Source organism: Ostreococcus tauri (assembly GCF_000214015.3).
Source record: "Ostreococcus tauri WGS project CAID00000000 data, contig chromosome 11, whole genome shotgun sequence".
In the NCBI taxonomy this organism is placed as follows: Eukaryota; Viridiplantae; Chlorophyta; class Mamiellophyceae; order Mamiellales; family Bathycoccaceae; genus Ostreococcus; species Ostreococcus tauri.
Genome location: NC_014436.2, coordinates 490,063 through 511,794, shown reverse-complemented (window position 1 = coordinate 511,794; position 21,732 = coordinate 490,063). Strand labels below are relative to the sequence as shown.

Below are 21,732 nucleotides of genomic sequence, written 5' to 3'. Positions count from 1 at the left end.
CGGTGGAGGCGGCGCGCGCCGCGGCGTGGGCGCTCGTCGCGAGCGGATGCCTGAAAGCGATGAGCGGCGTCGCCACGGAGCTGCGCACGGTGCTCTTCACCCCGGTCGCGCAGGCGTCGGGTCGACGGGTGGCGTTGGAAGTTTTTAATCACGTGCTGGGATTAGATCTGAGCTTTCATCTCGAGCGGCGCACCGGGGCGCTGCAGAGAATCATCGATCGAGGGACGCGCTCGGTGAGCATGGTGTTTCGCGCGGTGGTGTTCACGTTCCTTCCGACGGCGATCGAGCTCGCTTTGGTGTGCGGTTTGCTCTGGCACGCTTTTTCGTGGCACTTCGTCGTCGTCGTCCTCACGACGTTCGTGTTGTACGTGTGGTGGACGATGCACATGACGGGCGTGAGCGCTGAGAAGCGCAAGTTGGCCAACCACATGGACGGGTTATCGACGGGCAAGGCGGTGGACGCGCTGTTGAACTACGAGACGGTGACATTTTTTGGGAACATCGAGCTCGAGAGCGCGCAGTACGATAATCTCTTGCGAGGCTATCACGAAGCCGCGCTCCAGAGCGAGCGGGCCTCGAGCTTACTGAACGCCGGACAGGCGGTCATCCTGGCGTGCGGAATGACAACCATCCTCGCCTTTGCGGCTCTGGGGATTTGGAAGCCCGATCCAGCGATCGGATTGGCTTCACGCGTGGGCGATTTAGTCATGGCGAACGGGCTCTTGCTTCAACTCTGGGCACCGCTGCAGTTTCTGGGTTTCTTCTACAGAGAGTTGCGACAGTCCTTGGTGGACATGGAGGCGATGTTCGACATCATGTCCACCGAGTCAAAGATCCCCGACGGCGCGGTCGAGTTACCCGAGAGCGCGGGCGGCGCCGAGCTCGAGCTCGATGACGTCTCGTTCGCCTACGGCAATGGTCGCGACGTCCTCAAGGGAGTGTCGTTGAAGCTCAAGCCCGGAGAATCCGTGGGTATCGTCGGCCCGAGCGGCTCGGGCAAGAGCACGTTACTCCGTCTTATACTTCGAGTGTACGACGTCACGAGCGGCAAGGTGAAACTTGACGGACACGACGTGCGTGAGCTTACGCTGTCGTCTCTTCGAGACTCAGTCGCGGTGATTCCACAGGACACGGTGTTGTTCAACGACACGCTCGAGCACAACATTCGCTACGGCAGACCGACGGCGAGCGAAGAACAAGTCGCCATGGCGGCCACGCGCGCTAGATTAGATAAGACGATCGAGCAGATGCCCAACGGTAGGCAAACGATGGTGGGCGAGCGTGGGGTTAAGCTCAGCGGCGGCGAGAAGCAACGTGTTGCCATCGCGAGAGCGTTCCTGCGAGAGCCGCGCATGCTCGTAGCCGACGAGGCGACGAGCGCGCTGGACACCGCCACCGAGCAGGGTATCTTGGAAAGTCTCGAGGATGTCGCGCGCGGTCGAACCGCCGTTTTCGTCGCTCACAGGCTCTCCACCGTCCGATCGTGCGATCGAATCATCGTCATGGAGCAAGGGAAAATCGTAGAGGAAGGGACGCACGCCGAGCTCCTCGACGGCCGCTCGCGCGGCTCAAAGATCGGCATGTACGCCGCCATGTGGAAGGCGCAGGCTCAAGAGGAGGAAGAAAATAATCAAAAGCCCGACGATTTAGTCCTCACCGTCGGCTGAGCGCGCGTTGTTTGTTTTAGAAAGTTTGTTTATTTATTTTAACCGTCATCACTTCGCTCAACCGTCGCCACCCCGTCCCCCTCGATCGCGCGCTCGCGCTCCCAATACCCCTTCCCGTACGCCGCGAAGAACTCTTCTCCCGCCTCTACGTCTCGCACCGTCCGAAGCGTCGCCCGTCGATTCGCCGCGTCCTTCACGAACTCGGCGTTTAGCGCATTCGCGGTTCCCGCCGAGTCGTTTACGTATCGCCCGACGTACCCGTAGTGCCGTCTCGCGTCCACGTGCACGTTCAAATGTAACGCCATCACGTACGCTTTGTCCTTTTTCGGCATCGCTACCGCCTCTAAGAGCGTCATGACGTCACCACCGTACGTGACGCCGCGCGCCGTCGAGCCGCGCGGTAAACGCCGCGTCGCGAACACGCCCAGACCCGCGCCCACGATCGTGCTCTCGCCCACGCGCCCGTCGCCCTCGTACGATGGATCACTCGTGGACGCCACCGCGTCCGCGGGAGAGCGCGCGTGGGCGATATCGGGCGGTGGTCGCGCGCGAGAGAATCCCATCGGGACGCGCGCGGGACGCGACCGAACGCCGCGACTCACTCGCAACCGATCTTGGACTCGAACGTGGAGAGACACGCGGCGAACGCGGTGAGCGGACCGAGTGGATGCGCGAAATCGAGCGTGAAGAGGTCGTCGTCGACGCGACCGAATTGGGCGACGACGCGCCTCGATGTGCGGTTCGCTTCGGCGGCGGCTTCGGCTTCGGCGGAGTCGACGACGGCGAGCTGGAAGTTCTTCACGCTCGGCTTGGTGACGCGACCGTTGAAATCGAGAACGTAGGCCTGATGTGATGGGTTCCACCGCGGACGCGCGCTCTCGAGGGCGGTGGTGACGGTGTCGCCTCGCTCGTCCATGACGTTCACGGCGAGCGAACGCGGACCGGCGACGCCGAGGACGTTCACGGCGTATCGAATGTTCGCCAGCGTCCGTCTCGGCGGGACGTCGTCGTCTTCATCGCTTTCGTCGTCGGACGCGTGGCCCAGGTGCCCGGGAGCCCCCCACGCGCGCGGTCGAGCGCCCGCGTCGAACAACTCGAAGCGCGTGCCGATGAAGTTCGCCTTGAGCTTGCCGACGTAGCTCGGATGCGCCTCGTTCACCGCGCGCTCGGCGCCGTCGTCGCCGATGACGTAATGCGTACACTTTGCCTTCTTGCGCTTCCTCGCCACGAGGATCGGGACCGCGTCCGCGAGCGTCGCGGTGGTCGTCTCGCGTCCGTCCAAATACAGGACGTACGTCGGGAACGCGCCGAATAGACCGCGTTTGCGCAGCACGTGACACCGAGCGTGCGTGCCGTCGTTCGGAAGCGACCGAAGCGTGAATCGTCTTTTCGCGCCCGCATCCGCCCACGGAGGAAGCGGCGCGGCGCAAGACATCGGATCGTCGACGCTCGGCGTCGGCGTCCTCCGCCGCGCGTCTCCCGCCCTCGGCGCCGGCGGCGCCGACGGCGGCGGTCCCTCGTCGTCACCGGCGCGCGCGCCCGACCCATCGTTCGCACCGCTCGCCGCCGCCGATCCCTCGCCCGTGCCCTCGTCCGCATCGCCCTCGTCCTCGAGCGTCGGGTGCACCGGCGCGCTGTCCCGTCGACGAACGAAACTCAACCTCGGCGTCACGCGCTCGCGTCCACCCGTCCCGCCCTCGCCCTCGCCCCGCGCGCGCGCGAGCGGTTTCATGTAGTTTTCCCCGGCACCGTCCGCCCGTGCTCGACCCGCGGTCGACATGCGCGCCGCTCGCGCGCGGGCCAAAAATAAATATCCCACGCACGCCGGTTCGCCTTCAACGTCCGCCGCACCCCGCGCGCGCCGCGCCGTTCGCCCGCGCGCGTCCGCGTCGCGCGCGAGTATTTTTCGTCAATCGTTCGCCGCCGCGTCGTCGCCGATCCCGCGTCGCGCACTCCCGCGCGCGCGACGTTTCGTATTCTTCGCCCATCGATCGCGATCGCGCGTGGGAACAAACCCTAAGGCACTTCCCGACGCGCCCGCGAGTCGAGATGCGCGACGACGGCGAGCTGAAGCGACACCTCATCATTCTACTCGCGTGGTGCGGGGCCGTTCGCGCGTCGACGTACGCGTTACAGGCGGTTTTCGGTGAGGATTCGTCGTGATTGTGAACCCATCGCGCCATCGAGCGATGGGGATCGAGACGACGCCGCGGGCGAGGACGACGCGGACGCTGCGAACGCGACGAGGGGCGTGCGGGGTGGAGTTTGCGCGTTCCTCGCGCGCGGGCGCGGACGGAACGTCGGTGGCGTTGGTGTGTGAGTACGAACACGAAGCGGCGGAGGGGACGCGCGCGGGCGCGGTGGGCGCGTACGCGTGCGCGCGTTCGGAGGACGGGCATGGGGTGGATATGCGTCGAGTGGGGGGGGTCGGAGACGAGCCTTCGAACGGTGATGCCATTGGGGCGGTTTTTGAGGCGCGGTGGAGCGCGAGGGTTGGAGAGGAGACGTCGAGGTGCGCGTTCGTGGACGCGAGCGGGTTTTTAACGACGTGCGACGTCGACGTCGTCGAGGACGAGGGCGCGGACGCGCCGGCGATCGCGGCGACGTTGGAGGTGAAATATAAGGTGCAGTGTGGCGGTGGGGGGCTCGGGATGGCGACGTGTTTGGATTGGCGATCGGACGGGGCGATGTTGACGAGCGCTTCGGATGGAAGTTTTCGCGTCTCGCGAGAGGATGGCGCGCGCGTCGAGGTCGTCGACGTCGTCGAGGGGGCGCACGACTTGGAGATGTGGGCGATCGCGTTTGATATCGCTCGAAACGATGTCGCGTACACGGGCGCGGACGATTGCGCGTTCAAGGTTTGGGATTTACGCGACGCCTCGAGGGCGCGGCTGACGAATCGAAAGACGCACGGAGCCGGCGTGACGTGCGTCTCGCCATCGCCTCGCGACGAGAACATCATCGCCACCGGGTCGTACGACGATCACGTTCGATTGTGGGACGTTCGATCGTTGAAGAATCCCGTGAGCGAGCTCAACGTCGGCGGCGGCGTGTGGCGATGTCGTTGGCACCCGACGCGAGACGCGCTCGCGTGCGCCGCCATGGGCGGAGGCGCCGTGCTCTGCGACGCCACCGGTGGCGCGCTCGTGCAAACGTTCGCGTACGACGAACACGAGTCGATCGTCTATGGCGCGGATTGGGCGCGGTTGAGCGATGATCCGGATCGAGAGAGCGTCGACGTCCTCGTCACGTGTAGCTTTTACGACAAGTGCGTCAGATGTTGGTCGCTCGTATAATACATTTTAGGATTCGCGTCTGCGGCTATTTCGCGTCATAATCTACAGTGTACATCGCGAAAGATGCGTTCGCTTCGTCCTCCTCCTCATCCCGCGTCGTCGTCGACCTCTCGCGCCTTGGACGCGCCGAACTGTCGCGACTCGATGGCGTCGACGGTTTTCTTCACGCCCACGAACGTCTCCTTGATGACGTTCGTGACTTGTTTCCACGTCGCCGTGGCCGACTCCTTCGACGGTGACGCGTTTTCGTCGTCCAGTGAAACATCCTCGAACGCCACCGCGGTTGCGGCTGCGTCCGACGTGTCGCCGGCGGACGTCGCGTCGCCGCTCGCCGAGGCGCGTCCGCGTTGCTCTAGTTTCATTTGCTCCCGCACGTACTCTCTCGACGGCAAGCGAAGCGCCGCGGCCCAGCCCTCGGCGTATCCACGTTCGTACTCGTCGCTCGTCGCCCGACGCGCGTCGCGCAGCGCCGCTCGATCCGCCGCTCGATCCGCCTTTTCGTTTTCGCTCTTCATCGCCATCGCGCGCGCGCGACTCTCCGCCATCCCGAGCGCCGCCACCACCGTCCTTCTCTCCTCCTCCGCTCGCGATTCGTGCTCTTTAATCTTTTCTTGCGCCATTTTCAACTCCTCTCGAAGCGTCTCGCGCTCACGAACGACCCGCGCGGTTTCCCGAGCGACCCACAGCGCCTTGGTTCTGTCGTCCGCCGCGTCCCGCGACGCGTCCCAATCCAACCCAACCGTCTCCGCCACCGCTCGAAGCGTCCACTCCCGTCCCATCGTTCGCCCACCACCGTTTCGTCTCTCGGTTCTGATTTCTTTACCACCGCCGCCGTCCGTCCCGCGTCCCGGCGCCGCGCCGCCGCCCGCGCCCGTCAACGCCTCCAACCACCGCGCGCACGTCTCGCTCCCACACGCCCGCGCCGTCTCCAGCGCCGTCTCCCCGTCGTCATTCGTTTCCCACAGGTACCCATACTCAGCCGGTCGAGACGCGAAGACGGCCCGCGAGACGACCGCTCTCGCCGCGCGCGCCGCGTCGTCGACGCAACACAAGTGCAAGAGCGTGTTCCCGCGTCCGTCCCGCGCGCTCACCGGTATCGCGTTCTCTCGCAACAGCGTCTCGAGCGTCACGGCGTCGTTCAACGCGCACGCCGCGAACGCGCGATCGAGCGCGAGCGCGCGCGCGTCCGTCATGCGCCGCGGCGCATTCTCTCGCCGTGGCGTGAAAAATCAATCAATTCGACGACCTCTCGCGCGTCGACGCGGGCGCGGCGTCGCGTGAAAACCCCCGTACACGCGCGCGCGAGGCGTGTCTTTCGATCGCGACGCGACAGACCCCGCGACGCGCGTCGCGCGCGACGCCTCGGCGCGATGCGCGCGCACGAAAGTCCACAAAAAGCCTTCGCGATCGATCATTCATCGCCATCGTCACTCCCTCGCGCGCGCCCACGCGCCCCGGGACGCCGCCCATCGCGCGCGCGACGATGCGTGACCCGTTCACGCGCGCCGACGCGTGGCGCGCCCATCCACTGCTGAATAAACCGTGGTCCAAGGCGCTCCCTGGATTCGGTCTCGGTCTCGCCGCCTTTCTCGCCTACGTCGCCGTCGAGAAGACCGCGAGCCGTCGACCGCGGGCGACGTAGACCGCCGCGTCGACGTCGATCGCCGACGCGAGACGCGGGGTCGCCGTCGGCGCGCGACGCGCGGAGCGCGACCGCACTCGACGCCGCGCGCGAGGTGTAACATTACACGACGATTCCCCCCGCGCCCGTCGCCGAACGATGTCGAGCGCGCGCGCGTTCCCTTCGCGACTCTTCTTTTGCCCGGAGCGCGACGTCGCCGACGCGTGTCGCGCGCGAGGGGTGACGCACGTCGTCGCCATCGGATGGCCCGCCCCGGAGGATGCGAGCGAGGTGCGAGCGACGGACGCCGAGGGCGCGCGCGCGTGACTGACGCCGCGGCGTCGTCCACAGGGCTCGGTGGCGATCGAACGCGTGCTCAGGATCGATCTCGCGGACGATGAGCTCACGGATGTGTTGGAGGCGGCGACGACGGCGACGACGTTCGCGCGCGTCGCGCTCGAGGCGAGCGAGGAACACGTCGTCGTCGTGCACTGTCACGCCGGTGTGTCGAGGTCGGCGGCGATCGTGGCGGCGTATATGATGCGGTGGGAATCGGTGTCGTGGGCGGAGGCGTTGAGGGCGGTGGAGGGGCACGGTGGGGACCCGAATGAGGGATTTCGGGCGCAATTGGAGATGTGGGACGCCATGGGGACGCGGGCGGCGACGGCGCGCGACGCGTACGCGTTGTGGAGCGTGGCGAAGATTGCGCGCGATCGCGATGCGCGTGGATACTTGGAATCGACGAGCGTGCGGCGGGACCCCGGGGCGGGGGACGCGGTGGAGGACGACGCGGGCGGAGGATGGGCGGGGTGTCGAAAGTGTCGACGACGGCTCGCGCGGGCGTCGGACGCGCTCCCGCACGCGCACGGCGAGGGCATAGACGCGTTCGCGTGGAAAAGGAAGAGGAAGGAGGATGGTGGAGGGACGACGCGCGAGCGGACGCCGTCGTGTTCGTCGGTATTCGTCATGCCTCTGAGTTGGATGCGAGGGATCGAGGATGGCGACGGCGGACCGACGCGCGGAAAGTTGACGTGTCCGAGGTGCGAGGTGAAGGTTGGCGCGTTCGATTGGGCGGGAATTCAGTGCTCGTGCGGCGCGTGGGTCACTCCGGCTTTTCAGTTGCAGCGCGCCAAGATTGACGCCTTTGGGGTGTGACGTTGTAACATTGAATTATAAGCGTGAATCTCGCGAGGAGCGTTAAAAGTGAATGGAACCCATCCCCGGGACGGCAGCCATGGCGGCCTCCTTGACGGCTTCGGACACCGTCGGGTGCGAGTGACACGTGCGCGCGATGTCCTCCGCGGTGGCGCCGTACTCCATGGCGAGCACGCACTCGGCGAGAAGCTCGCCCGCGCCGCCGGCGACGATGTGCGCGCCGAGCACCTTACCCGTGGCTTTGTCGCACACGAATTTGACGACGCCCTCGGAATCGTCGTTCGCGCGCGCGCGCGAGTTGGCGGCGAGCGGAAACTTACCGACGACGTATTCGATGCCCATCTCCTTCACCTGCGCCTCCGTCTTACCGACCCAAGCGACTTCGGGGTGGGTGTAGATGACGGAGGGAATGGTGTCGTAGTTCACGTGGCCCTTCTTGCCCGCGATTTGCTCGACGATGGAGACGCCCTCTTCCTCAGCCTTGTGCGCGAGCATCGGACCCTCGACGACGTCGCCGATGGCGTAAATGTTCGGCACCGACGTCTTGAACGAGTGGGGCTCGATGACGACTTGGCCCTTTTTGTTCGTCTCCACGCCCACGTCCTCGAGACCGAGTCCGTCGGTGAACGGACGTCGACCGGTGGAGACGAGAACGATGTCCGCCTCGAGCGTCGTCTGTTCGCCCCCCGCGGAGGGTTCGAGCGTGAGCGTGACCCCACCCTCGGGCTTCTTCACCGCGGACACGACCTTGGTGTTGAGCTTAAAGTCAAAGCCTTGCTTTTTCAGCGAGCGCTGAAACGTCGTGCGAATCTCGTCGTCGATCCCGGCGCCGCAGATGGCTGGCGCGAACTCGATGACGGTGACCTTGGCGCCAAGACGCGACCACACGCTTCCGAGCTCGAGTCCGATGACGCCGCCGCCGATGACCGCCATCGTCTTCGGCACGCGTTTCAACTCGAGCGCGCCGGTGCTCGTGACGATGGTCTCCTCGTCCACGTCCACCCCCGGGAGCTCCGCCGGGACGCTCCCGGTGGCCAAGATGACATTCTTCGTCTTAATCGTCCGTTTCGTCCCATCCTCCGAAGTCACCTCCACTTCATTCGCGCTCGTCAATCGTCCCCACCCCTTGGCGTAATCCACCCCATTCTTCTTGAACAACCCCTCGATCCCCTTCGTGAGCCCCGTCACCGCCTTCGTCTTATGCGCCATCATCGTCCCGACATCAATCGTGACCTCTCCCCCGAACGCGATCCCGTGCTTCGCCATCCCGTGCTTCGCATCCTCGTACTTGTGCGACGCGTTGAGCAACGCCTTGCTCGGAATGCACCCGACGTTCAGACACGTCCCCCCTAACGTCCCTCGTCCCTCGACGCACGTCGCCCGTAAACCGAGCTGCGCCGCCTTAATCGCGGCGACGTACCCCCCCGGGCCACCACCGACGACGACGACGTCGCGGGCGTCGTCATCCGCCGTCGTCGTCGTCGCCATCTTTCGCGATCGTCCATCGATCGATCGCGTCGGCATCGCATTCATTCCCATCCCATCCTCCGTCGTCGTCACCCGACACCATCGTCCGCGCGCGCGCGGGTCGAGCGCGCGCGCGACGAGGGCGACGCCGCGCCGGCGCATCGTCGCCGTCGCCGTCGTCCGCGAGCGCGTCGATGGCGTCGACGGCGTCGATGGGGGGCTGGCGTCGAGGGGTCGAGGCGTCGTACAGACTGTTCGCCCACACGGACCGGTAGTCGTCGTAGTGAGCATCGCACACGCCCATCACTGTGATCTCCACGCGCGTCTTGGTCCGTGATCGCTTTATGTGATCACACATTACGTGTATTCGAATCGTATGGAAGACCCGATGTGACCTGTGTACGGTGCGCACCGAAGCCATCCGGGCGTCGTCCCACGTCTTGGTCCGTGATGGCTGTACGTGATACATAGTACGTATGTCGCAAACGATGGGCAAATCACATGTCGACGCGCGCGCGCGACGCCGAGCGCGACGCCGCCGTCCTCGTCGCGACCTACCTCACGACGCGTGGGTTCACGCGCGCCGCGCGCGCGTTCGAGATCGACGCCCGGGCGGTGCTGCCGAAAAGACGCGCGGGCGATGGATTCGGTCGCGATGTGAAAGATTTAGTCGACGTCGTGCGCGAGTACGTCGAGATGAAGACGCGCGCGGCGACGCGGACGCGCGCGACGGGGGTGTTACGTGACATCCTAGCCGTGATCGACCGCGCGTTGGCGACTGAGGACGACGGGAAGGGGGAGGGGGATGGGACGACGCGGACGCCGGAGCGAGAGACGCTCGCGGACACGCCTCGGCGACGCTCGCGCGATGGCGACGAGGGGATGGCGGCGGAAAGGGGGTGTGGACGACGGAAAGGGACGGCGCCGAAACGGCGCGTGGACGCCGCGGATGGACGGATGGGGACGCCGGAGACGCGGACGGCGGCGGAGACGCGGACGGCGGCGCCGGCGTCGGCGAGCGGACGCGAGGACGCGGGGGGGGGGGGCACGCGGTCGTTTCACATGCCTCGTCTCGCCGATGGACGCGCGGAGCGGCGCATGGCGGATGTGATCGTGAACGCGTTCGGGGGGCGACGGAAATTCGTCGCCGAGAATTATCGCGAGCCGGTGATCGACGAGACGCAGGTGGACCACGTCATGGACGCCCTCATGGCTGAAGAGGGCGCGCTCGGGGAGTTTTTGGAGTCCATGATGAGCGAGGTCGAAAACGCCCTCCCGCCGTCTCGCCACACGAGTCCGCGGGCGACGCGCGAGCGTTCGGCGGCGGACCCGGGCGCGCCGTTCGCCTCGCCTCGACGCGCGAGCGATCTCACCTCCTAGCCCTAGCCCGAGTTCACTCGAGTGCGATGTATGTACCACTTATCACCGCCCGCGTCGTTTGAACGCCCTTTGAGCGCCCCGCTCGCGCGCTCGCGCGTCTCGCGCCGCCACTGTGCGCCTCGCGCGTCGCCGCCGTCATGCGCGCGCGCCGTCTCCTCGCCCTCGTTCTCGCGTTCGTCCTCGGCGTCGTCCCCGCGACGGCGACGAACGCGATGGATTACATTCACCTCGCGAGGACCGATCTCTACGGCGCGTTGGAGGTGCAGCGCGACGCGAACGCGACGATCATCACGAAATCGTACAGACGGCTCGCGTTGATGTATCATCCCGATAAGTTCCCCCCGGGAAGCGATGAACGGGCGAAGCGCGCGGCGGCGCAGAGGTTTCGAGTCATGGCGGAGGCGAAGAAGACGCTGCTGGACCCGGAGCGACGGGCGGAGTACGACGCGTTGATCGATTCCCTCCCGGGATTCGCGCGACCAAAGTTTGGAAAGAAAAGTTTCGCCGATCGTGAGATTGCGAAATTCCCGGCGTGGGCGGTGGTGATGCTCTTCGCGTGGTTTTGCGTGGCGTTCGTGAGCGTGGCGCAGTACACGTCGAGGGCGGCGGATAAGGAGAGTTTGATGAATAGCGCGTTTTTCGCGCAAAAGTTGCGGTCGAGGAATAAAAACGCGCCGAACGGGGAAAAGGTGAGCGCGGCGGCGTACTTCGAGGAGTTTTTGATCGAACACGGTTTGGTCGATCTCACGGGGTGGGAGCACACACTCGGTGGACGGTTGTGGGCTCGAGCGAGAGGGCGGTCGGCGGCGGCGCTCTCGGGAGCGCCGCGCGAGGACGCCGCAGGAAGCGAGGCGGTGTACTCGAGCGCTTCGGAGGAGACGTCGTCGGCGACGGGGACGCCAAACACCGTTTTGAAGAGACGCGGGAAGAAGAAGGGCAAGTCGAAACCCGTCATGTCGACGCAGGCGCGACAGGCGGAGGCGTTGCGGCGCTTGAGAGGCGAGTTGGAAGCGAGACGCGCGTACTTTGGCGAGACGTACGACGAAGATTAGGAGCGCGCGGTAATGGTTCGATATTAAATTTCTAATTGAGCACTTCGAAGACCTTGGTCAGCAAGTAAATCACCGCGGCGACTAGAGACAACTGAAGGAGATCCGTTTTGCTCGTATCATCTTGCTGGAAAAATTTCATTGGATCGTTCGGATTGACATAAATGTTTTTCTCGCCCTCGTCCCCCGAGGAGAACGACTTGGTGAGTTCCTTCAGTCCTTGACTCGCTCGATCCGCGAGCTCCATCGCGTTGAGCGGCAGCGCGTGCGCCTTTCTCGTCGACTCCAGGAGCGCGCCCGCCTGCGCCTCCGTTCGCGACGGATTCACCGTCCACCGCTCCCGATGTTCCAACACGCGTCCGGTGATGAGATTCATCTTATACGTCGCCTCTATGTCCACGCCCACCCGTCCGATATCGTTCGTCCCGTTCAACTCCCACCGCACCGTCGCGACGTCGAGCGTGTCCTTCATTGAAATCTCCGTCACCCGAGTCGTCACCTGTCGCAAATTATTCTCCACATACGAGCAATACTTGGCGTACTTCTCGCTCCCTTTGAATTTCAACACCCCATCGTCGTACTCCACGTCCGGGGCGTACGGTTTCGAGCTTCTCGTCGTCCCACGCGCCGCGTTTATGTCCTTGACGACGCTCTTCAGCGTGTTCTCCACCGCCGGCGACGATTTACACACGAATTCGTCGCACGGCTCTCGGAATCCGTCCACGGACGCGCGGAACTCTTTATCCGTCGCCTGCACTCGCGTTATCCTTCGCCCATCGCGCCGGGGAGACGCGATCGAGGACGATTCGTGATGAATTCCGAGACGCCGCGGCTGACGATGACGATCGACGCGCGCGCCTTCTTCGCTCGAACGCCGCGTGGACGCGCGCGCGGCGAGGCGGGAGACGACATGGACGCGCATGCGCGACGTGCGCTCGGGGCTGACGCGAAAATGCGGTGGTGACGCGCGTCGGCGAGTGCGGAGGGCGGGCGCTGACGAGGCGCGGGACGGGACGGGCGCGGGACGCGAGGCGTGTAGCTTTGCTCGTGTTTACAAGAATTGACGCATTCGCGGATTACACGTACGACGTGGGCGGTCTGCACTCGTCGGAATCGATGAGATCGCACGGGAACACGTCCTTGGGCTCGGGGTAGATCAATTTGGCCTTGCCCGCGAGGTATCGGTTCAGGAGACGCGTGGTGCTCGGGTTGTAGCCCTCGCCTCCGGACATGGTCTCGCCCTTGGTGCGCTTGTCGTTCATCGTGGCGCGAACGCGAGATGCGAGAACCTTTCCGAGCTCTACCCCCCACTGGTCGAAGGAGTTGATGCCCCAGACGAAGCCTTGAACGGCGACGCGGTGCTCGTACAGGCTCAAGAGCTGACCGGTGGTGTACGCGTTGAGCTCGGGAAGCATGATGGAGAGCGACGGTCGGTTACCGCTGAAGGTCTTGTGCGGGATCAATGCGTCGGGGACGTTTTCGGAGCGCAACTCCACCGCGGACTTACCCACGGCGAGCGCGTCGGCCTGGGCGAAGAAGTTGCACATGAGCTCGTCGTGGTTGGAGACGATTTCACCCTTCAAGTACACGCTCTGTTGGCTCTTCACGATGCCGATGAAATCGCACGGAATGGTGCGACCTTGGTGAATGAGCTGGTAGAACGAGTGCTGTCCATTCGTCCCGGGCTCGCCGAAATCGATCTCACCCGTGTCGTAGTCGAGCGGGGTGCCGTCGATGGCGACGCCCTTTCCGTTGGACTCCATCGCGACTTGCTGAATGTGCGGCGCGAGCTTGGCAAGCGCTTGGCAGTACGGCAGAATCGCGCGAGCAGGACATCCCAAGAACGAGACGTTCCACACGCTAAGCATCCCGAGCGTCACCGGGAGGTTCTCCTCGAACGGAGCGTTGGCGAAGTGCTGATCCATCGACCACGCGCCTTCGAGAAATTTCTCCATGGTGTCGTACCCGTACTGCAGCGAAAGCGGGAGCATACCGACGGCGGAGCACACGGAGTATCGGCCGCCGACCCAGTCCCAGAACGCGAAGGCGTTGTCCGGATCGATCCCGAACTCCTTGACGAGCTTGAGGTTGGTGGAGATGGCCACCATATGCTTTTGGACGGCGTTTTCACCGAGCGACGCGCGAATCCACGCACGCACGGTGCGCGCGTTGAGCATCGTCTCAGCCGTGGTGAACGTCTTCGAAACGACGATCACGAGCGTGGTTTCCGGGTCGAGTCCATTCAAAGAGCGCGCGACGTCGACCGGGTCGACGTTCGCGAGGAACCGAAGCTGTCTCCCGCTCGCGCCAACCGCGGCTTCCGGATTCGTGCGGAGCGCCGTGTGCACGAAGAGGGGACCGAGGAACGAACCACCGATACCGATCGCGACGACATCCTTGAGCGGCTTACCCGTCTCACCGATCCACTCGCCGTTGCGCACGCGCTCGGAGAACTCCTTAATCTTTTCCAAAACGTCGTGCACGTCCGGCACGACGTTCCTCCCGTCGACGTTGATCACCTTATCCTTTGGCGCCCGCGTCGCGACGTGCAGCACGGCGCGGTTCTCCGTCGAGTTAATAGCCTCCCCGTTAAACATGGCGTTCACCTTCTCTCTCACGCCCGCCGCTCTCGCGAGATCATACAGCTTCTCCATGGTCTCCGTCGTCACGCGCTGTCTCGCAAAGTCGCAATACAAACCGTCGTACTCGAGCGCCAGCGCGTCGCATCGCGCCTCGTCTCTGATCAAATCCCGCAGGTGCGTCTTATCGATCGCCTCGACGTGCGATCGAAGCGCCCGCCACTCCTCCGTGGACGAAATCAACGCCTTGGCCTACGAATCACGTCCATCGCGCGTCCGAAGCCGTCAGTCCGAGGTTCGATCGCGCGCGCGCGTCTCGCCCGCGTCGCCCGTCGCCCGTCCCCCGCGCGCGCGCGCACCTCCATCACCACCGGCATCGCCCGCCCCACCGCGCGCCCTCTCCGCTCCCAATGCCGCGCCCGTCGTCGCCCGAACTCCCCTCGCCCCGGCGCGTCGCGTCCGCCTGCGCGTCGAAAACATCCTCGGTTTTCCATCGTCAGTCTCTCGGACGCGTCGATCGGCATCATCGTTCGTCTCGCGCCGTCTCACCGCCCACGCGCGCCCTCGACGTCGTCGCCGACGCACCGCGCGCGAGGGTGTCTCGAGCCCACATCCACGGCACCCGCGTCGTCCACGACGCGCGCGTGTGTGCGGATGTCGTCGCGCGATCGCGCGCGATCGCCGCGTCGGACGGCGTGTCTCATATTCACGGACGTTTTACCCCATCACGGCGAATCGTGGGCGACGCGCGCGCGATCGCGTGATGTGTTTCCAGACATCGCGTGTTTCGTCACACAGTATACTCCTGTGGGACGTATACGGGACCGATTTTGGCTACGTGGCGATCGTCGTGGCGGCGTCGCGGACGAATCGTTCGTGATGCGGTAAAACGTCCGTGAATATGAGACACGCCGTGACCGCCGTGACCGCCATCGCGCGACGCGGCGCGGACGATGGCGACGACGAGCGCGGCGCGCGCGCGCGTGGGCGTCGACGGGCGCGCGCGACGGGTGCGCGTCCGCGCGCGTGGGGGATTCGCGGCGTCGGCGCGCGCGTGGGGGAGAACATCGATGGATGGATGGCGCGGACGCCGCGAACGGGGACGGGCGACGTCGGCGACGGTCGAGCCCGGCGATCGCGTCGTCGTCTTCGGGGCCTCGGGTGGGGTGGGACAGATCGTCGTGGCGATGCTCGAGGGGGCGGGGTACGACGCGGTGGGGATATCGAGGCGGCGTTCTGCGGGGACGCCGCGCGGGGGGGAGAGGACGCGCGGGACGGATTGTCGAGATTACGCGGCGGTTTCGAACGCGTTGGATGAACGCGTGCGAGGGGTGGTGTGTTGTCTCGGTACGACGGCGTTTCCGAGCGCGCGGTGGAGAGACGCGGATGGAAAGTTTACGAATGGTCCCGAGGCGACGGATTACGTGAGCGTCTCGAACGTCGTCGAGGCGGCGAAAGAAAAGTGTCCGAATCTCAAGCGATTCGTCTTGGTGTCCAGCGTTGGGGTTTTGAGGACGAATGTGATGCCGTTCATCATTTTGAACGCGTTCGGTGTGCTCAAATGGAAGAGAGAGGGAGAGAAGACGCTCGAGGCGTCCGGCTTGCCGTACACCATTCTGCGTCCGGGTCGACTCACCGACGGTCCGTACACGTCGTACGACCTCAATACCCTGCTCAAGGCGACGAGTGGGACGAAGCGAAACGTGCAGATTGGAACTGGGGACGTGTTACTTCCCGAGGCGACGTCGAGGATCGTCGTCGCCCAAGCCGCGCGCGCCGCGCTCGAGTCGGACGCCGCGCTCGGACGCGCGTTCGAGCTCGGCTCCACCGAGGGTGAAGGCCCGGGTTCGGACCTCGATAAGTGGACCGCGCTCTTCGAATCCGCGTCTTAATTTATAAATTAAACGAAACGCACGTCATCGATCGCGCTCGACGCATCGAACGTCGTCAAAGTCTCGTTTCTCTTCGCCCGCGCTCATTCGCGCGCCGCGCCGCCCCCGACCGCACACCGCGCCTCCTCATGCCCCCGACATCCCTCGGATGCAACGCCCTCGTCCGTGCCATACCGCGCGCGCGTCTTTGCACAACCCGCTCGTCACGCCGTGTCGCTCTTTTCTACTCAGAAAACGACGAATTCATCGACCAAGCATCGAGTTTTGATGACTTTTTGGTCCCAGAGCTCGCGAGCGCGTCGTTAACGGTCGATACATCGTGCCCGATCGGCACAGGCGCATTCTCGGAGGTCTTCATAGGAATCTACGACGGTGACGACGTGATATGTAAGCGATTTAGGTCGGACGTGCGAGGTCGAGACGTTGAATCATTTTATGTAGACGAATTAGAGAGCGCGCGGGCGTTGAAGACGTGTTCAGGCGTGGCGCCCTTCATCGGAGCGTGCGGGTTGATGCAGTGGCTGATTTGGAAAAACGTTGGAACGATGACGTTGGAAAACGCGTTAGATCTCGGAGTCAACGCCCTGGCGATGGTACGGAAGACGTTGAATCGAGAGGAAAGCGACGCGGCGACGCTGCGATTTCTGGCGCGAGAAATGTTTGAGGCCACCGCAAGCGTGCACGGGTTTGAGTTCATCCATCGCGATATCAAGCCGGCGAACGCGATTATAGACGAGAGAAACGGTAAAATTGTGTTGTGTGACGTCGGGGCGTGCGCGGACGTGCGAACGGGGAGGAACATGAGCGGGGACGAGGCAATTTTTGATCCCACGTATGGCGCACCCGAGCAATTTCAAGTTGTAGCAAAAAGGAATTCTACGTTCCCGAACATCGGCGGTTTGTTCGGGAGAAAGCCGGACGAGGCGGAGACGTTGGAATACGAAGCGACGGGCGCGACGCCGACGGAACTTCTGGACGCGTTTAGTCTTGGCGTGACGCTGCTTCGCGTGGGCGTTCCGAGTCTACGCTCGGCGGGCGCCATTGCTCGCGCGCGGCGAGACATCGACGCATGTGGGGGCGACGTCGAGACGTGGCGAAGGAATGTGTGCGTTCCGGGCGTGAACGACTGGTCGTTAGTGGACGAAACCGGCGTGTGGAACCTCATAGCTCATCTCACGGATCCGGATCCAAGCGCGCGTTTGTCGGTGCGACGGGCGCTCGACGAGGATTATTTTTTCAGGCAATGACCGTCGAATGTAATTAATTAACTCACCCAAAGCGCGAAAAGGGCGATAACGGTCGCGTTAAACGCGGCGTGCACCGCCATGGACGCTGCGAGATTTCTAGTCCTAGCGTACACCAATCCAGTGGCCAAGCCCACGACGAGCAACTGTGCGGTGTCGCCGACGCCGTGCTGATGGACAAGCGCAAAGATCACCGCCGAGGCACCCACGGCGACGGGCGTGGAGACGTACTTCGTGAGTGATGGCATGAGGTACCCTCTGAAACAAATCTCCTCGAAGATTGGCGCTAGGACGACGGTAGCGACGACCAAGCGGGCGACGCCCTCAGGTCCAGCGTCAAAGGATTTCGCAATGAGCTCCACCGACGATGCACCGTCGGCGTCGCCGCCTCTCAATCCGGCTGCGTAGAGAATCCACGTCACGAGGGCCACGGCAAGGTAGGTCCCGATGACCGCGCGCCCGATCTCGCCTCCGGTGTTCGCCCGTCGCTTCTCCAGGGCATCCGCCTGCGCTTTGCGCCGCTGTCTCACGAACATCCCACCCGTCGGCTCGTTCTCTGGCTCGATCGAGATCACGTCGTTGAACCATCCGCGCGGGAGCGGAACGAACGGTGCGAGAGAAATACCCAGAACGAGTAACCCCAATCCCGTCTGCATCGCCTCCCCTATCAAGAGCGCGTTCGTGAAGACGTCAGCGCGCTCGAACGCTTCCTGGAACTCACGCGCGAACACCTCTGGGTCGCTGTCACCCAAAACAGCGTCACTCTCCAAAACAGCAACGACCGGAGAGACGATGCCGGCAACGTAAAAGCTCGCCTCTATCGACAGCGCGGTGATGAAGATTCGCAGACCACTCCATCGCGTCTCCCACCGCGGTCCGCACCCGAACGCGTCCCGCTCGACGTCGTACTCCGCGTCGCACCACGGCGTTCGGTCATCCTTCACCGTCGTCGCCTGCGACTCCGTCTTCGATCGATCGTCGATCATAGTACTACCATCCGTCGTATCCATCGCGTTTTCGTCGAAACGCCCGAGCACGGCGTCCAGGGCGCTCAAAGAATCATTTTTTGGCGACGTCGAGCTCTTCGCAACATTTCGATGAATACTGCCTCGCTCGTCGTCCACGCTCGACGCGACGCGATGAAACCTGTGGAAACTGCGACGGCGCTCGTTCCTCGACGGTTGACCTCCTCGAACGGCGCTCACGCGAGGACAGATCGCGAGCGACATCGCCGAGGTGTGACGTCTCCGTCAACCAACCTGACCGGTCGAAATCGATCGGTACTTTAATTTCTCATCGGTCGACGCGCCTTTTAAAATTCGCTTCACCGAGAAAAGAGCACCGGTCGATCGACACTCGGCGACGCGACGACCGCGACATGTCGAACCAAAATCGACTCCAAGTCGCCCCCACGGTGACGCAACTCGCCGTGATCAAGCTCCGCTTACAGGGCGCGGTCCGAGGTCACGCGTTACTGAAGAAGAAGGCGGACGCGTTGACGTTGCGACACCGCGCCGTGTTGAAAGCGATCGTTGAGAGAAAGACCACTCTGGGAGAGATCATGCGCGAGGCGCACTTCTCGTGGACCCGAGCGCGACACGCGGGCGGTGAGAGCGTGAAACACGCGGTGTTGGACGGGGTCGAGCGGGCGAAGGTTCGCGTGCGTGCTTCGGAGGAAAATGTGGCTGGGGTGAAAATTCCAAAATTTTTCTTGCGGGACACGGGCGCGGAGCAGCGGCGGATGGAGCTCGCGGGTCTGGGGCGAGGCGGGGCGCGAGTGAGAGAAGCGAGAGGGGCTTTTGAGAAAGCGATGACGTTGTTGAGTGAGTTGGCGTCGTTGCAGACGGCTTTTGTGACCCTGGATGAGGCGATTCGGACGACGAACAGACGGGTGAACGCGTTGGAAAATTATGTGACACCGCGATTGCAAAACACAGTGAAATACATCTTGGGTGAACTCGATGAGCTCGAGCGGGAGGAATTTTTCAGGTTGAAAAAGGTTCAAGCAAAGAAGAAGCGGGACGTGGAGCAAGCGGAGCGGGAGGTGGCGGAGATCGTTGCAGACGACGAGGCGTTGAGGATCGCTTCGGAGGAGTTGCGAGCGTACGACGACGTCGTTAGAGGCGAGGGTGGTCGAGGGGCGGGCGGGAATCTCATTGAGACGGAACAAGATGAGGATTTGTTGTTTTAGACGACGCGTACGCGGTGAATGAAACCGCGCCGACTGTACATTTTTTACCGAGGCATAGAGCTGAGACGACGCCTAATTTGTGACTGATTCATCAACCATCGATCATCGACGCGCTTCAGTTCCGACACGCAAAAAAACTACATACGGGAGCTCGACGAGATGTTACAAGGGTGCTAACTCGGCGTCGGCGAGGTCCGGCAAAGGAAACTTGAGAAGTGCCGCGACACCGGTGAGTTGTTCGAGCTGCTCGCCGCTCGCATGCGCAGAGGAAAACACGTGCGTCACACCGCCGGATTTCGCGATCTCCTCGGTGACTCGGACCCACATCTTCCTATGCGCTACGTTTTTTGTTCGAAACGTGCCGTCGGTGATCAAAAGCTTATCGATGGCTTGTAACTCGTGCGCCGCCATGACGTGTGCAGGACCGTAAAACGCCCTCGCGGGATCGTTGGCGAGCATTTCGAAGAAATCGTCGAGAGCCTTCACCTCGCTCGCCGCCTTTGTGTCCGCAATCAACGCCCGAACAGTCGGGTTCTCCAATACCTCGCTCAGGGAGTGAACGTACGCGCTTGACGAGTGCGCCTTCACAATTCGATTGAAATTCGTCTGCAGGGTCTTCCAGTTTCTTCGCACCGCCTCGAGCTTTAAAAAATCGTAAAATGTATCCTTCGCAAAACCCGGGCCTGCAATCACGAGGCACTTTACCCTGTCGAAGTCTACGTGTCTTTCCACCACCGCCGCGACGTTGTTGAAAAATTTCGTCTCCGCCTTTTCGTATCCCATGAGCGCCATCCCCCGTTTCCTCGGCATCGACGCCTCGATCCGTCCCTTCACGATCGTCCGCGTCGGACTTACTAAAACAACATTCGCCTGTCCCTCTACAATAAGCACCGCCGCGAGATCGGCGGTCGTGGACGGATCCGCCGCCTCCTCCAATCGCCGCACGTCCACCGCGTCCCACTCTGATTTCTCAATCTTCACACCGCGTCCGATCGCAATCTCCAGCGTGTGATACGCGTTCAGCTTGACCTCCTCACATTCCGTCTGATTTCGCCCTTTTATTCGAATCGTCGACCCTTCCGCGTCGTACTCGACGTCCTCGCATCGTACTCTCAGTGTAATCCGTTTTGTCTTCGCGCTCGAGTCCCGAACGCGCTCACCCTCGAGACCCTTGATCTTCCGCGTCGTCGTGCACTCCACGTCGTCGTCGACGGATATTAAATTGTACACGTGCCAGATATCATCGGGGTTCTCCGGGATGACCTGGATCGCGCGTGAAGCGAACGGTGCGATCGTCAGTGTCCGGCGCGCGCGCGCCTTTCACGCGCGAGTCATTCCAAATCAGCATGAATCGTCTCCGCACGCGCGTTTCCCGCGCGTTTCTTCGCTCAAATCGCGGTGCGCACCGACCTTGATCCATCCTTTGGCGTCGCGCTCGAACGCCCTGGACGTGATCTTCATGGCGCGCACCGTCGGCGCGTCCGAGAAGTGAGGTTCGACAGTTGCCCGGTGGAGGCGTACGCGCGCGTCGCGGCGACCAGAGGAGAGATTGTCGACACGTGCCGTTGGCTTCGGGCGTTTGATGCGCGACCGTGGATCGTAGATGTTAATGGCGAACGATTCGAGGCACGTCGGTGTGAGAGACGTCCGAGCTCGAGACCGAGACGTAACGCGCGAGAGTGCGAGAACGCGAGAGTGTTAGTTCCGAAGGCAACAAAATCAGGAGACATAAATAGGATGTCGAAGCGACGCGAGGTCAGTCGAGCGAACGGTCGAGCTGGAGTGCGAATAGATGTGGGCCCGCGTGTCGAGATCGACGTCGATCGGTGCGCGAAAGCGGGAGAGAGCAGTGAGAAATGGTGGACGGAGACGGAGAGACGGATCCGGAAGAGCCGGACGGATCGTCGTAGCGGCGACGGTGGCCTTTCTCGTCGGAGTGCGCGCGCTCAAGGACGGTGAGAAGTGTTTTGCTGATTTTCAGTGTGATAGTGGTGTTTGCGCGACGGCAGCGGAGGTGTCACCACCACCGAGCCCGCCAACATCGCCAAGCCCACCGGCGCCACTGAGCCCACCGCCGAATCCGCCAAATCCACCAGCATGGACGAAACCAACAGCGCCCATAAGCCCTACTGCACCATCTCCTTATCCACCGCCAAGCCCGCCGTCACCGAGCCCATCACTACCGAGCCCG

At 63.4% G+C, this 21,732-nt stretch overlaps 16 protein-coding genes across 16 annotated transcripts; 8 read left to right on the top strand and 8 right to left on the bottom strand.

Annotated features, from left to right (window-relative positions):
* Nucleotides 1-59: 59 nt before the first annotated feature.
* Nucleotides 60-1,667, top strand: OT_ostta11g02890 (ABC transporter, conserved site; the record flags this gene model as incomplete). The annotated part of the gene is made up of 1 exon (XM_022983065.1): nt 60-1,667. One exon carries the CDS (start codon nt 60-62, stop codon nt 1,665-1,667), a length of 1,608 nt encoding a protein of 535 aa, XP_022839993.1.
* A 38-nt stretch (nt 1,668-1,705) lies between these two features.
* On the bottom strand, nt 1,706-2,230 carry OT_ostta11g02880 (SET domain; the record flags this gene model as incomplete). The annotated part of the gene is made up of 1 exon (XM_022983064.1): nt 1,706-2,230. The coding sequence occupies one exon, from the start codon at nt 2,228-2,230 to the stop codon at nt 1,706-1,708; it is 525 nt and encodes a 174-aa protein (XP_022839992.1).
* A 35-nt stretch (nt 2,231-2,265) lies between these two features.
* Nucleotides 2,266-3,447, bottom strand: OT_ostta11g02870 (Tubby, C-terminal; the record flags this gene model as incomplete). The annotated part of the gene is made up of 1 exon (XM_022983063.1): nt 2,266-3,447. One exon carries the CDS (start codon nt 3,445-3,447, stop codon nt 2,266-2,268), a length of 1,182 nt encoding a protein of 393 aa, XP_022839991.1.
* A 409-nt stretch (nt 3,448-3,856) lies between these two features.
* Nucleotides 3,857-4,963, top strand: OT_ostta11g02860 (WD40/YVTN repeat-like-containing domain; the record flags this gene model as incomplete). Its single annotated transcript, XM_022983062.1, has 1 exon — nt 3,857-4,963. One exon carries the CDS (start codon nt 3,857-3,859, stop codon nt 4,961-4,963), a length of 1,107 nt encoding a protein of 368 aa, XP_022839990.1.
* Nucleotides 4,964-5,049: 86 nt separating this feature from the next.
* On the bottom strand, nt 5,050-6,156 carry OT_ostta11g02850 (Ankyrin repeat-containing domain; the record flags this gene model as incomplete). The annotated part of the gene is made up of 1 exon (XM_022983061.1): nt 5,050-6,156. The coding sequence occupies one exon, from the start codon at nt 6,154-6,156 to the stop codon at nt 5,050-5,052; it is 1,107 nt and encodes a 368-aa protein (XP_022839989.1).
* Nucleotides 6,157-6,743: 587 nt separating this feature from the next.
* OT_ostta11g02830 (Dual specificity phosphatase, subgroup, catalytic domain) lies at nt 6,744-7,739 on the top strand (the record flags this gene model as incomplete). Its single annotated transcript, XM_003082057.1, has 2 exons — nt 6,744-6,875; nt 6,936-7,739. 2 exons carry the CDS (start codon nt 6,744-6,746, stop codon nt 7,737-7,739), a joined length of 936 nt encoding a protein of 311 aa, XP_003082105.1.
* Nucleotides 7,740-7,781: 42 nt separating this feature from the next.
* OT_ostta11g02820 (Pyridine nucleotide-disulphide oxidoreductase,class I, active site) lies at nt 7,782-9,227 on the bottom strand (the record flags this gene model as incomplete). The annotated part of the gene is made up of 1 exon (XM_003082056.2): nt 7,782-9,227. One exon carries the CDS (start codon nt 9,225-9,227, stop codon nt 7,782-7,784), a length of 1,446 nt encoding a protein of 481 aa, XP_003082104.2.
* A 480-nt stretch (nt 9,228-9,707) lies between these two features.
* Nucleotides 9,708-10,586, top strand: OT_ostta11g02810 (unnamed product; the record flags this gene model as incomplete). The annotated part of the gene is made up of 1 exon (XM_003082055.2): nt 9,708-10,586. The coding sequence occupies one exon, from the start codon at nt 9,708-9,710 to the stop codon at nt 10,584-10,586; it is 879 nt and encodes a 292-aa protein (XP_003082103.2).
* Nucleotides 10,587-10,798: 212 nt separating this feature from the next.
* OT_ostta11g02800 (DnaJ domain) lies at nt 10,799-11,638 on the top strand (the record flags this gene model as incomplete). Its single annotated transcript, XM_022983060.1, has 1 exon — nt 10,799-11,638. One exon carries the CDS (start codon nt 10,799-10,801, stop codon nt 11,636-11,638), a length of 840 nt encoding a protein of 279 aa, XP_022839988.1.
* A 31-nt stretch (nt 11,639-11,669) lies between these two features.
* Nucleotides 11,670-12,557, bottom strand: OT_ostta11g02790 (Protein of unknown function DUF2358; the record flags this gene model as incomplete). Its single annotated transcript, XM_003082053.1, has 1 exon — nt 11,670-12,557. One exon carries the CDS (start codon nt 12,555-12,557, stop codon nt 11,670-11,672), a length of 888 nt encoding a protein of 295 aa, XP_003082101.1.
* A 154-nt stretch (nt 12,558-12,711) lies between these two features.
* Nucleotides 12,712-14,827, bottom strand: OT_ostta11g02780 (Phosphoglucose isomerase, C-terminal; the record flags this gene model as incomplete). The annotated part of the gene is made up of 3 exons (XM_022983059.1): nt 12,712-14,466; nt 14,574-14,677; nt 14,800-14,827. 3 exons carry the CDS (start codon nt 14,825-14,827, stop codon nt 12,712-12,714), a joined length of 1,887 nt encoding a protein of 628 aa, XP_022839987.1.
* Nucleotides 14,828-15,167: 340 nt separating this feature from the next.
* OT_ostta11g02770 (NAD(P)-binding domain) lies at nt 15,168-16,106 on the top strand (the record flags this gene model as incomplete). Its single annotated transcript, XM_003082051.2, has 1 exon — nt 15,168-16,106. The coding sequence occupies one exon, from the start codon at nt 15,168-15,170 to the stop codon at nt 16,104-16,106; it is 939 nt and encodes a 312-aa protein (XP_003082099.2).
* A 128-nt stretch (nt 16,107-16,234) lies between these two features.
* On the top strand, nt 16,235-17,353 carry OT_ostta11g02760 (Citron Rho-interacting kinase; the record flags this gene model as incomplete). The annotated part of the gene is made up of 1 exon (XM_003082050.1): nt 16,235-17,353. The coding sequence occupies one exon, from the start codon at nt 16,235-16,237 to the stop codon at nt 17,351-17,353; it is 1,119 nt and encodes a 372-aa protein (XP_003082098.1).
* Nucleotides 17,354-17,370: 17 nt separating this feature from the next.
* On the bottom strand, nt 17,371-18,579 carry OT_ostta11g02750 (CAAX amino terminal protease; the record flags this gene model as incomplete). Its single annotated transcript, XM_003082049.2, has 1 exon — nt 17,371-18,579. The coding sequence occupies one exon, from the start codon at nt 18,577-18,579 to the stop codon at nt 17,371-17,373; it is 1,209 nt and encodes a 402-aa protein (XP_003082097.2).
* Nucleotides 18,580-18,728: 149 nt separating this feature from the next.
* OT_ostta11g02740 (ATPase, V1 complex, subunit D) lies at nt 18,729-19,541 on the top strand (the record flags this gene model as incomplete). The annotated part of the gene is made up of 1 exon (XM_022983058.1): nt 18,729-19,541. One exon carries the CDS (start codon nt 18,729-18,731, stop codon nt 19,539-19,541), a length of 813 nt encoding a protein of 270 aa, XP_022839986.1.
* A 162-nt stretch (nt 19,542-19,703) lies between these two features.
* On the bottom strand, nt 19,704-21,002 carry OT_ostta11g02730 (Translation release factor pelota-like; the record flags this gene model as incomplete). Its single annotated transcript, XM_022983057.1, has 2 exons — nt 19,704-20,804; nt 20,952-21,002. The coding sequence occupies 2 exons, from the start codon at nt 21,000-21,002 to the stop codon at nt 19,704-19,706; spliced, it is 1,152 nt and encodes a 383-aa protein (XP_022839985.1).
* Nucleotides 21,003-21,732: the final 730 nt, after the last annotated feature.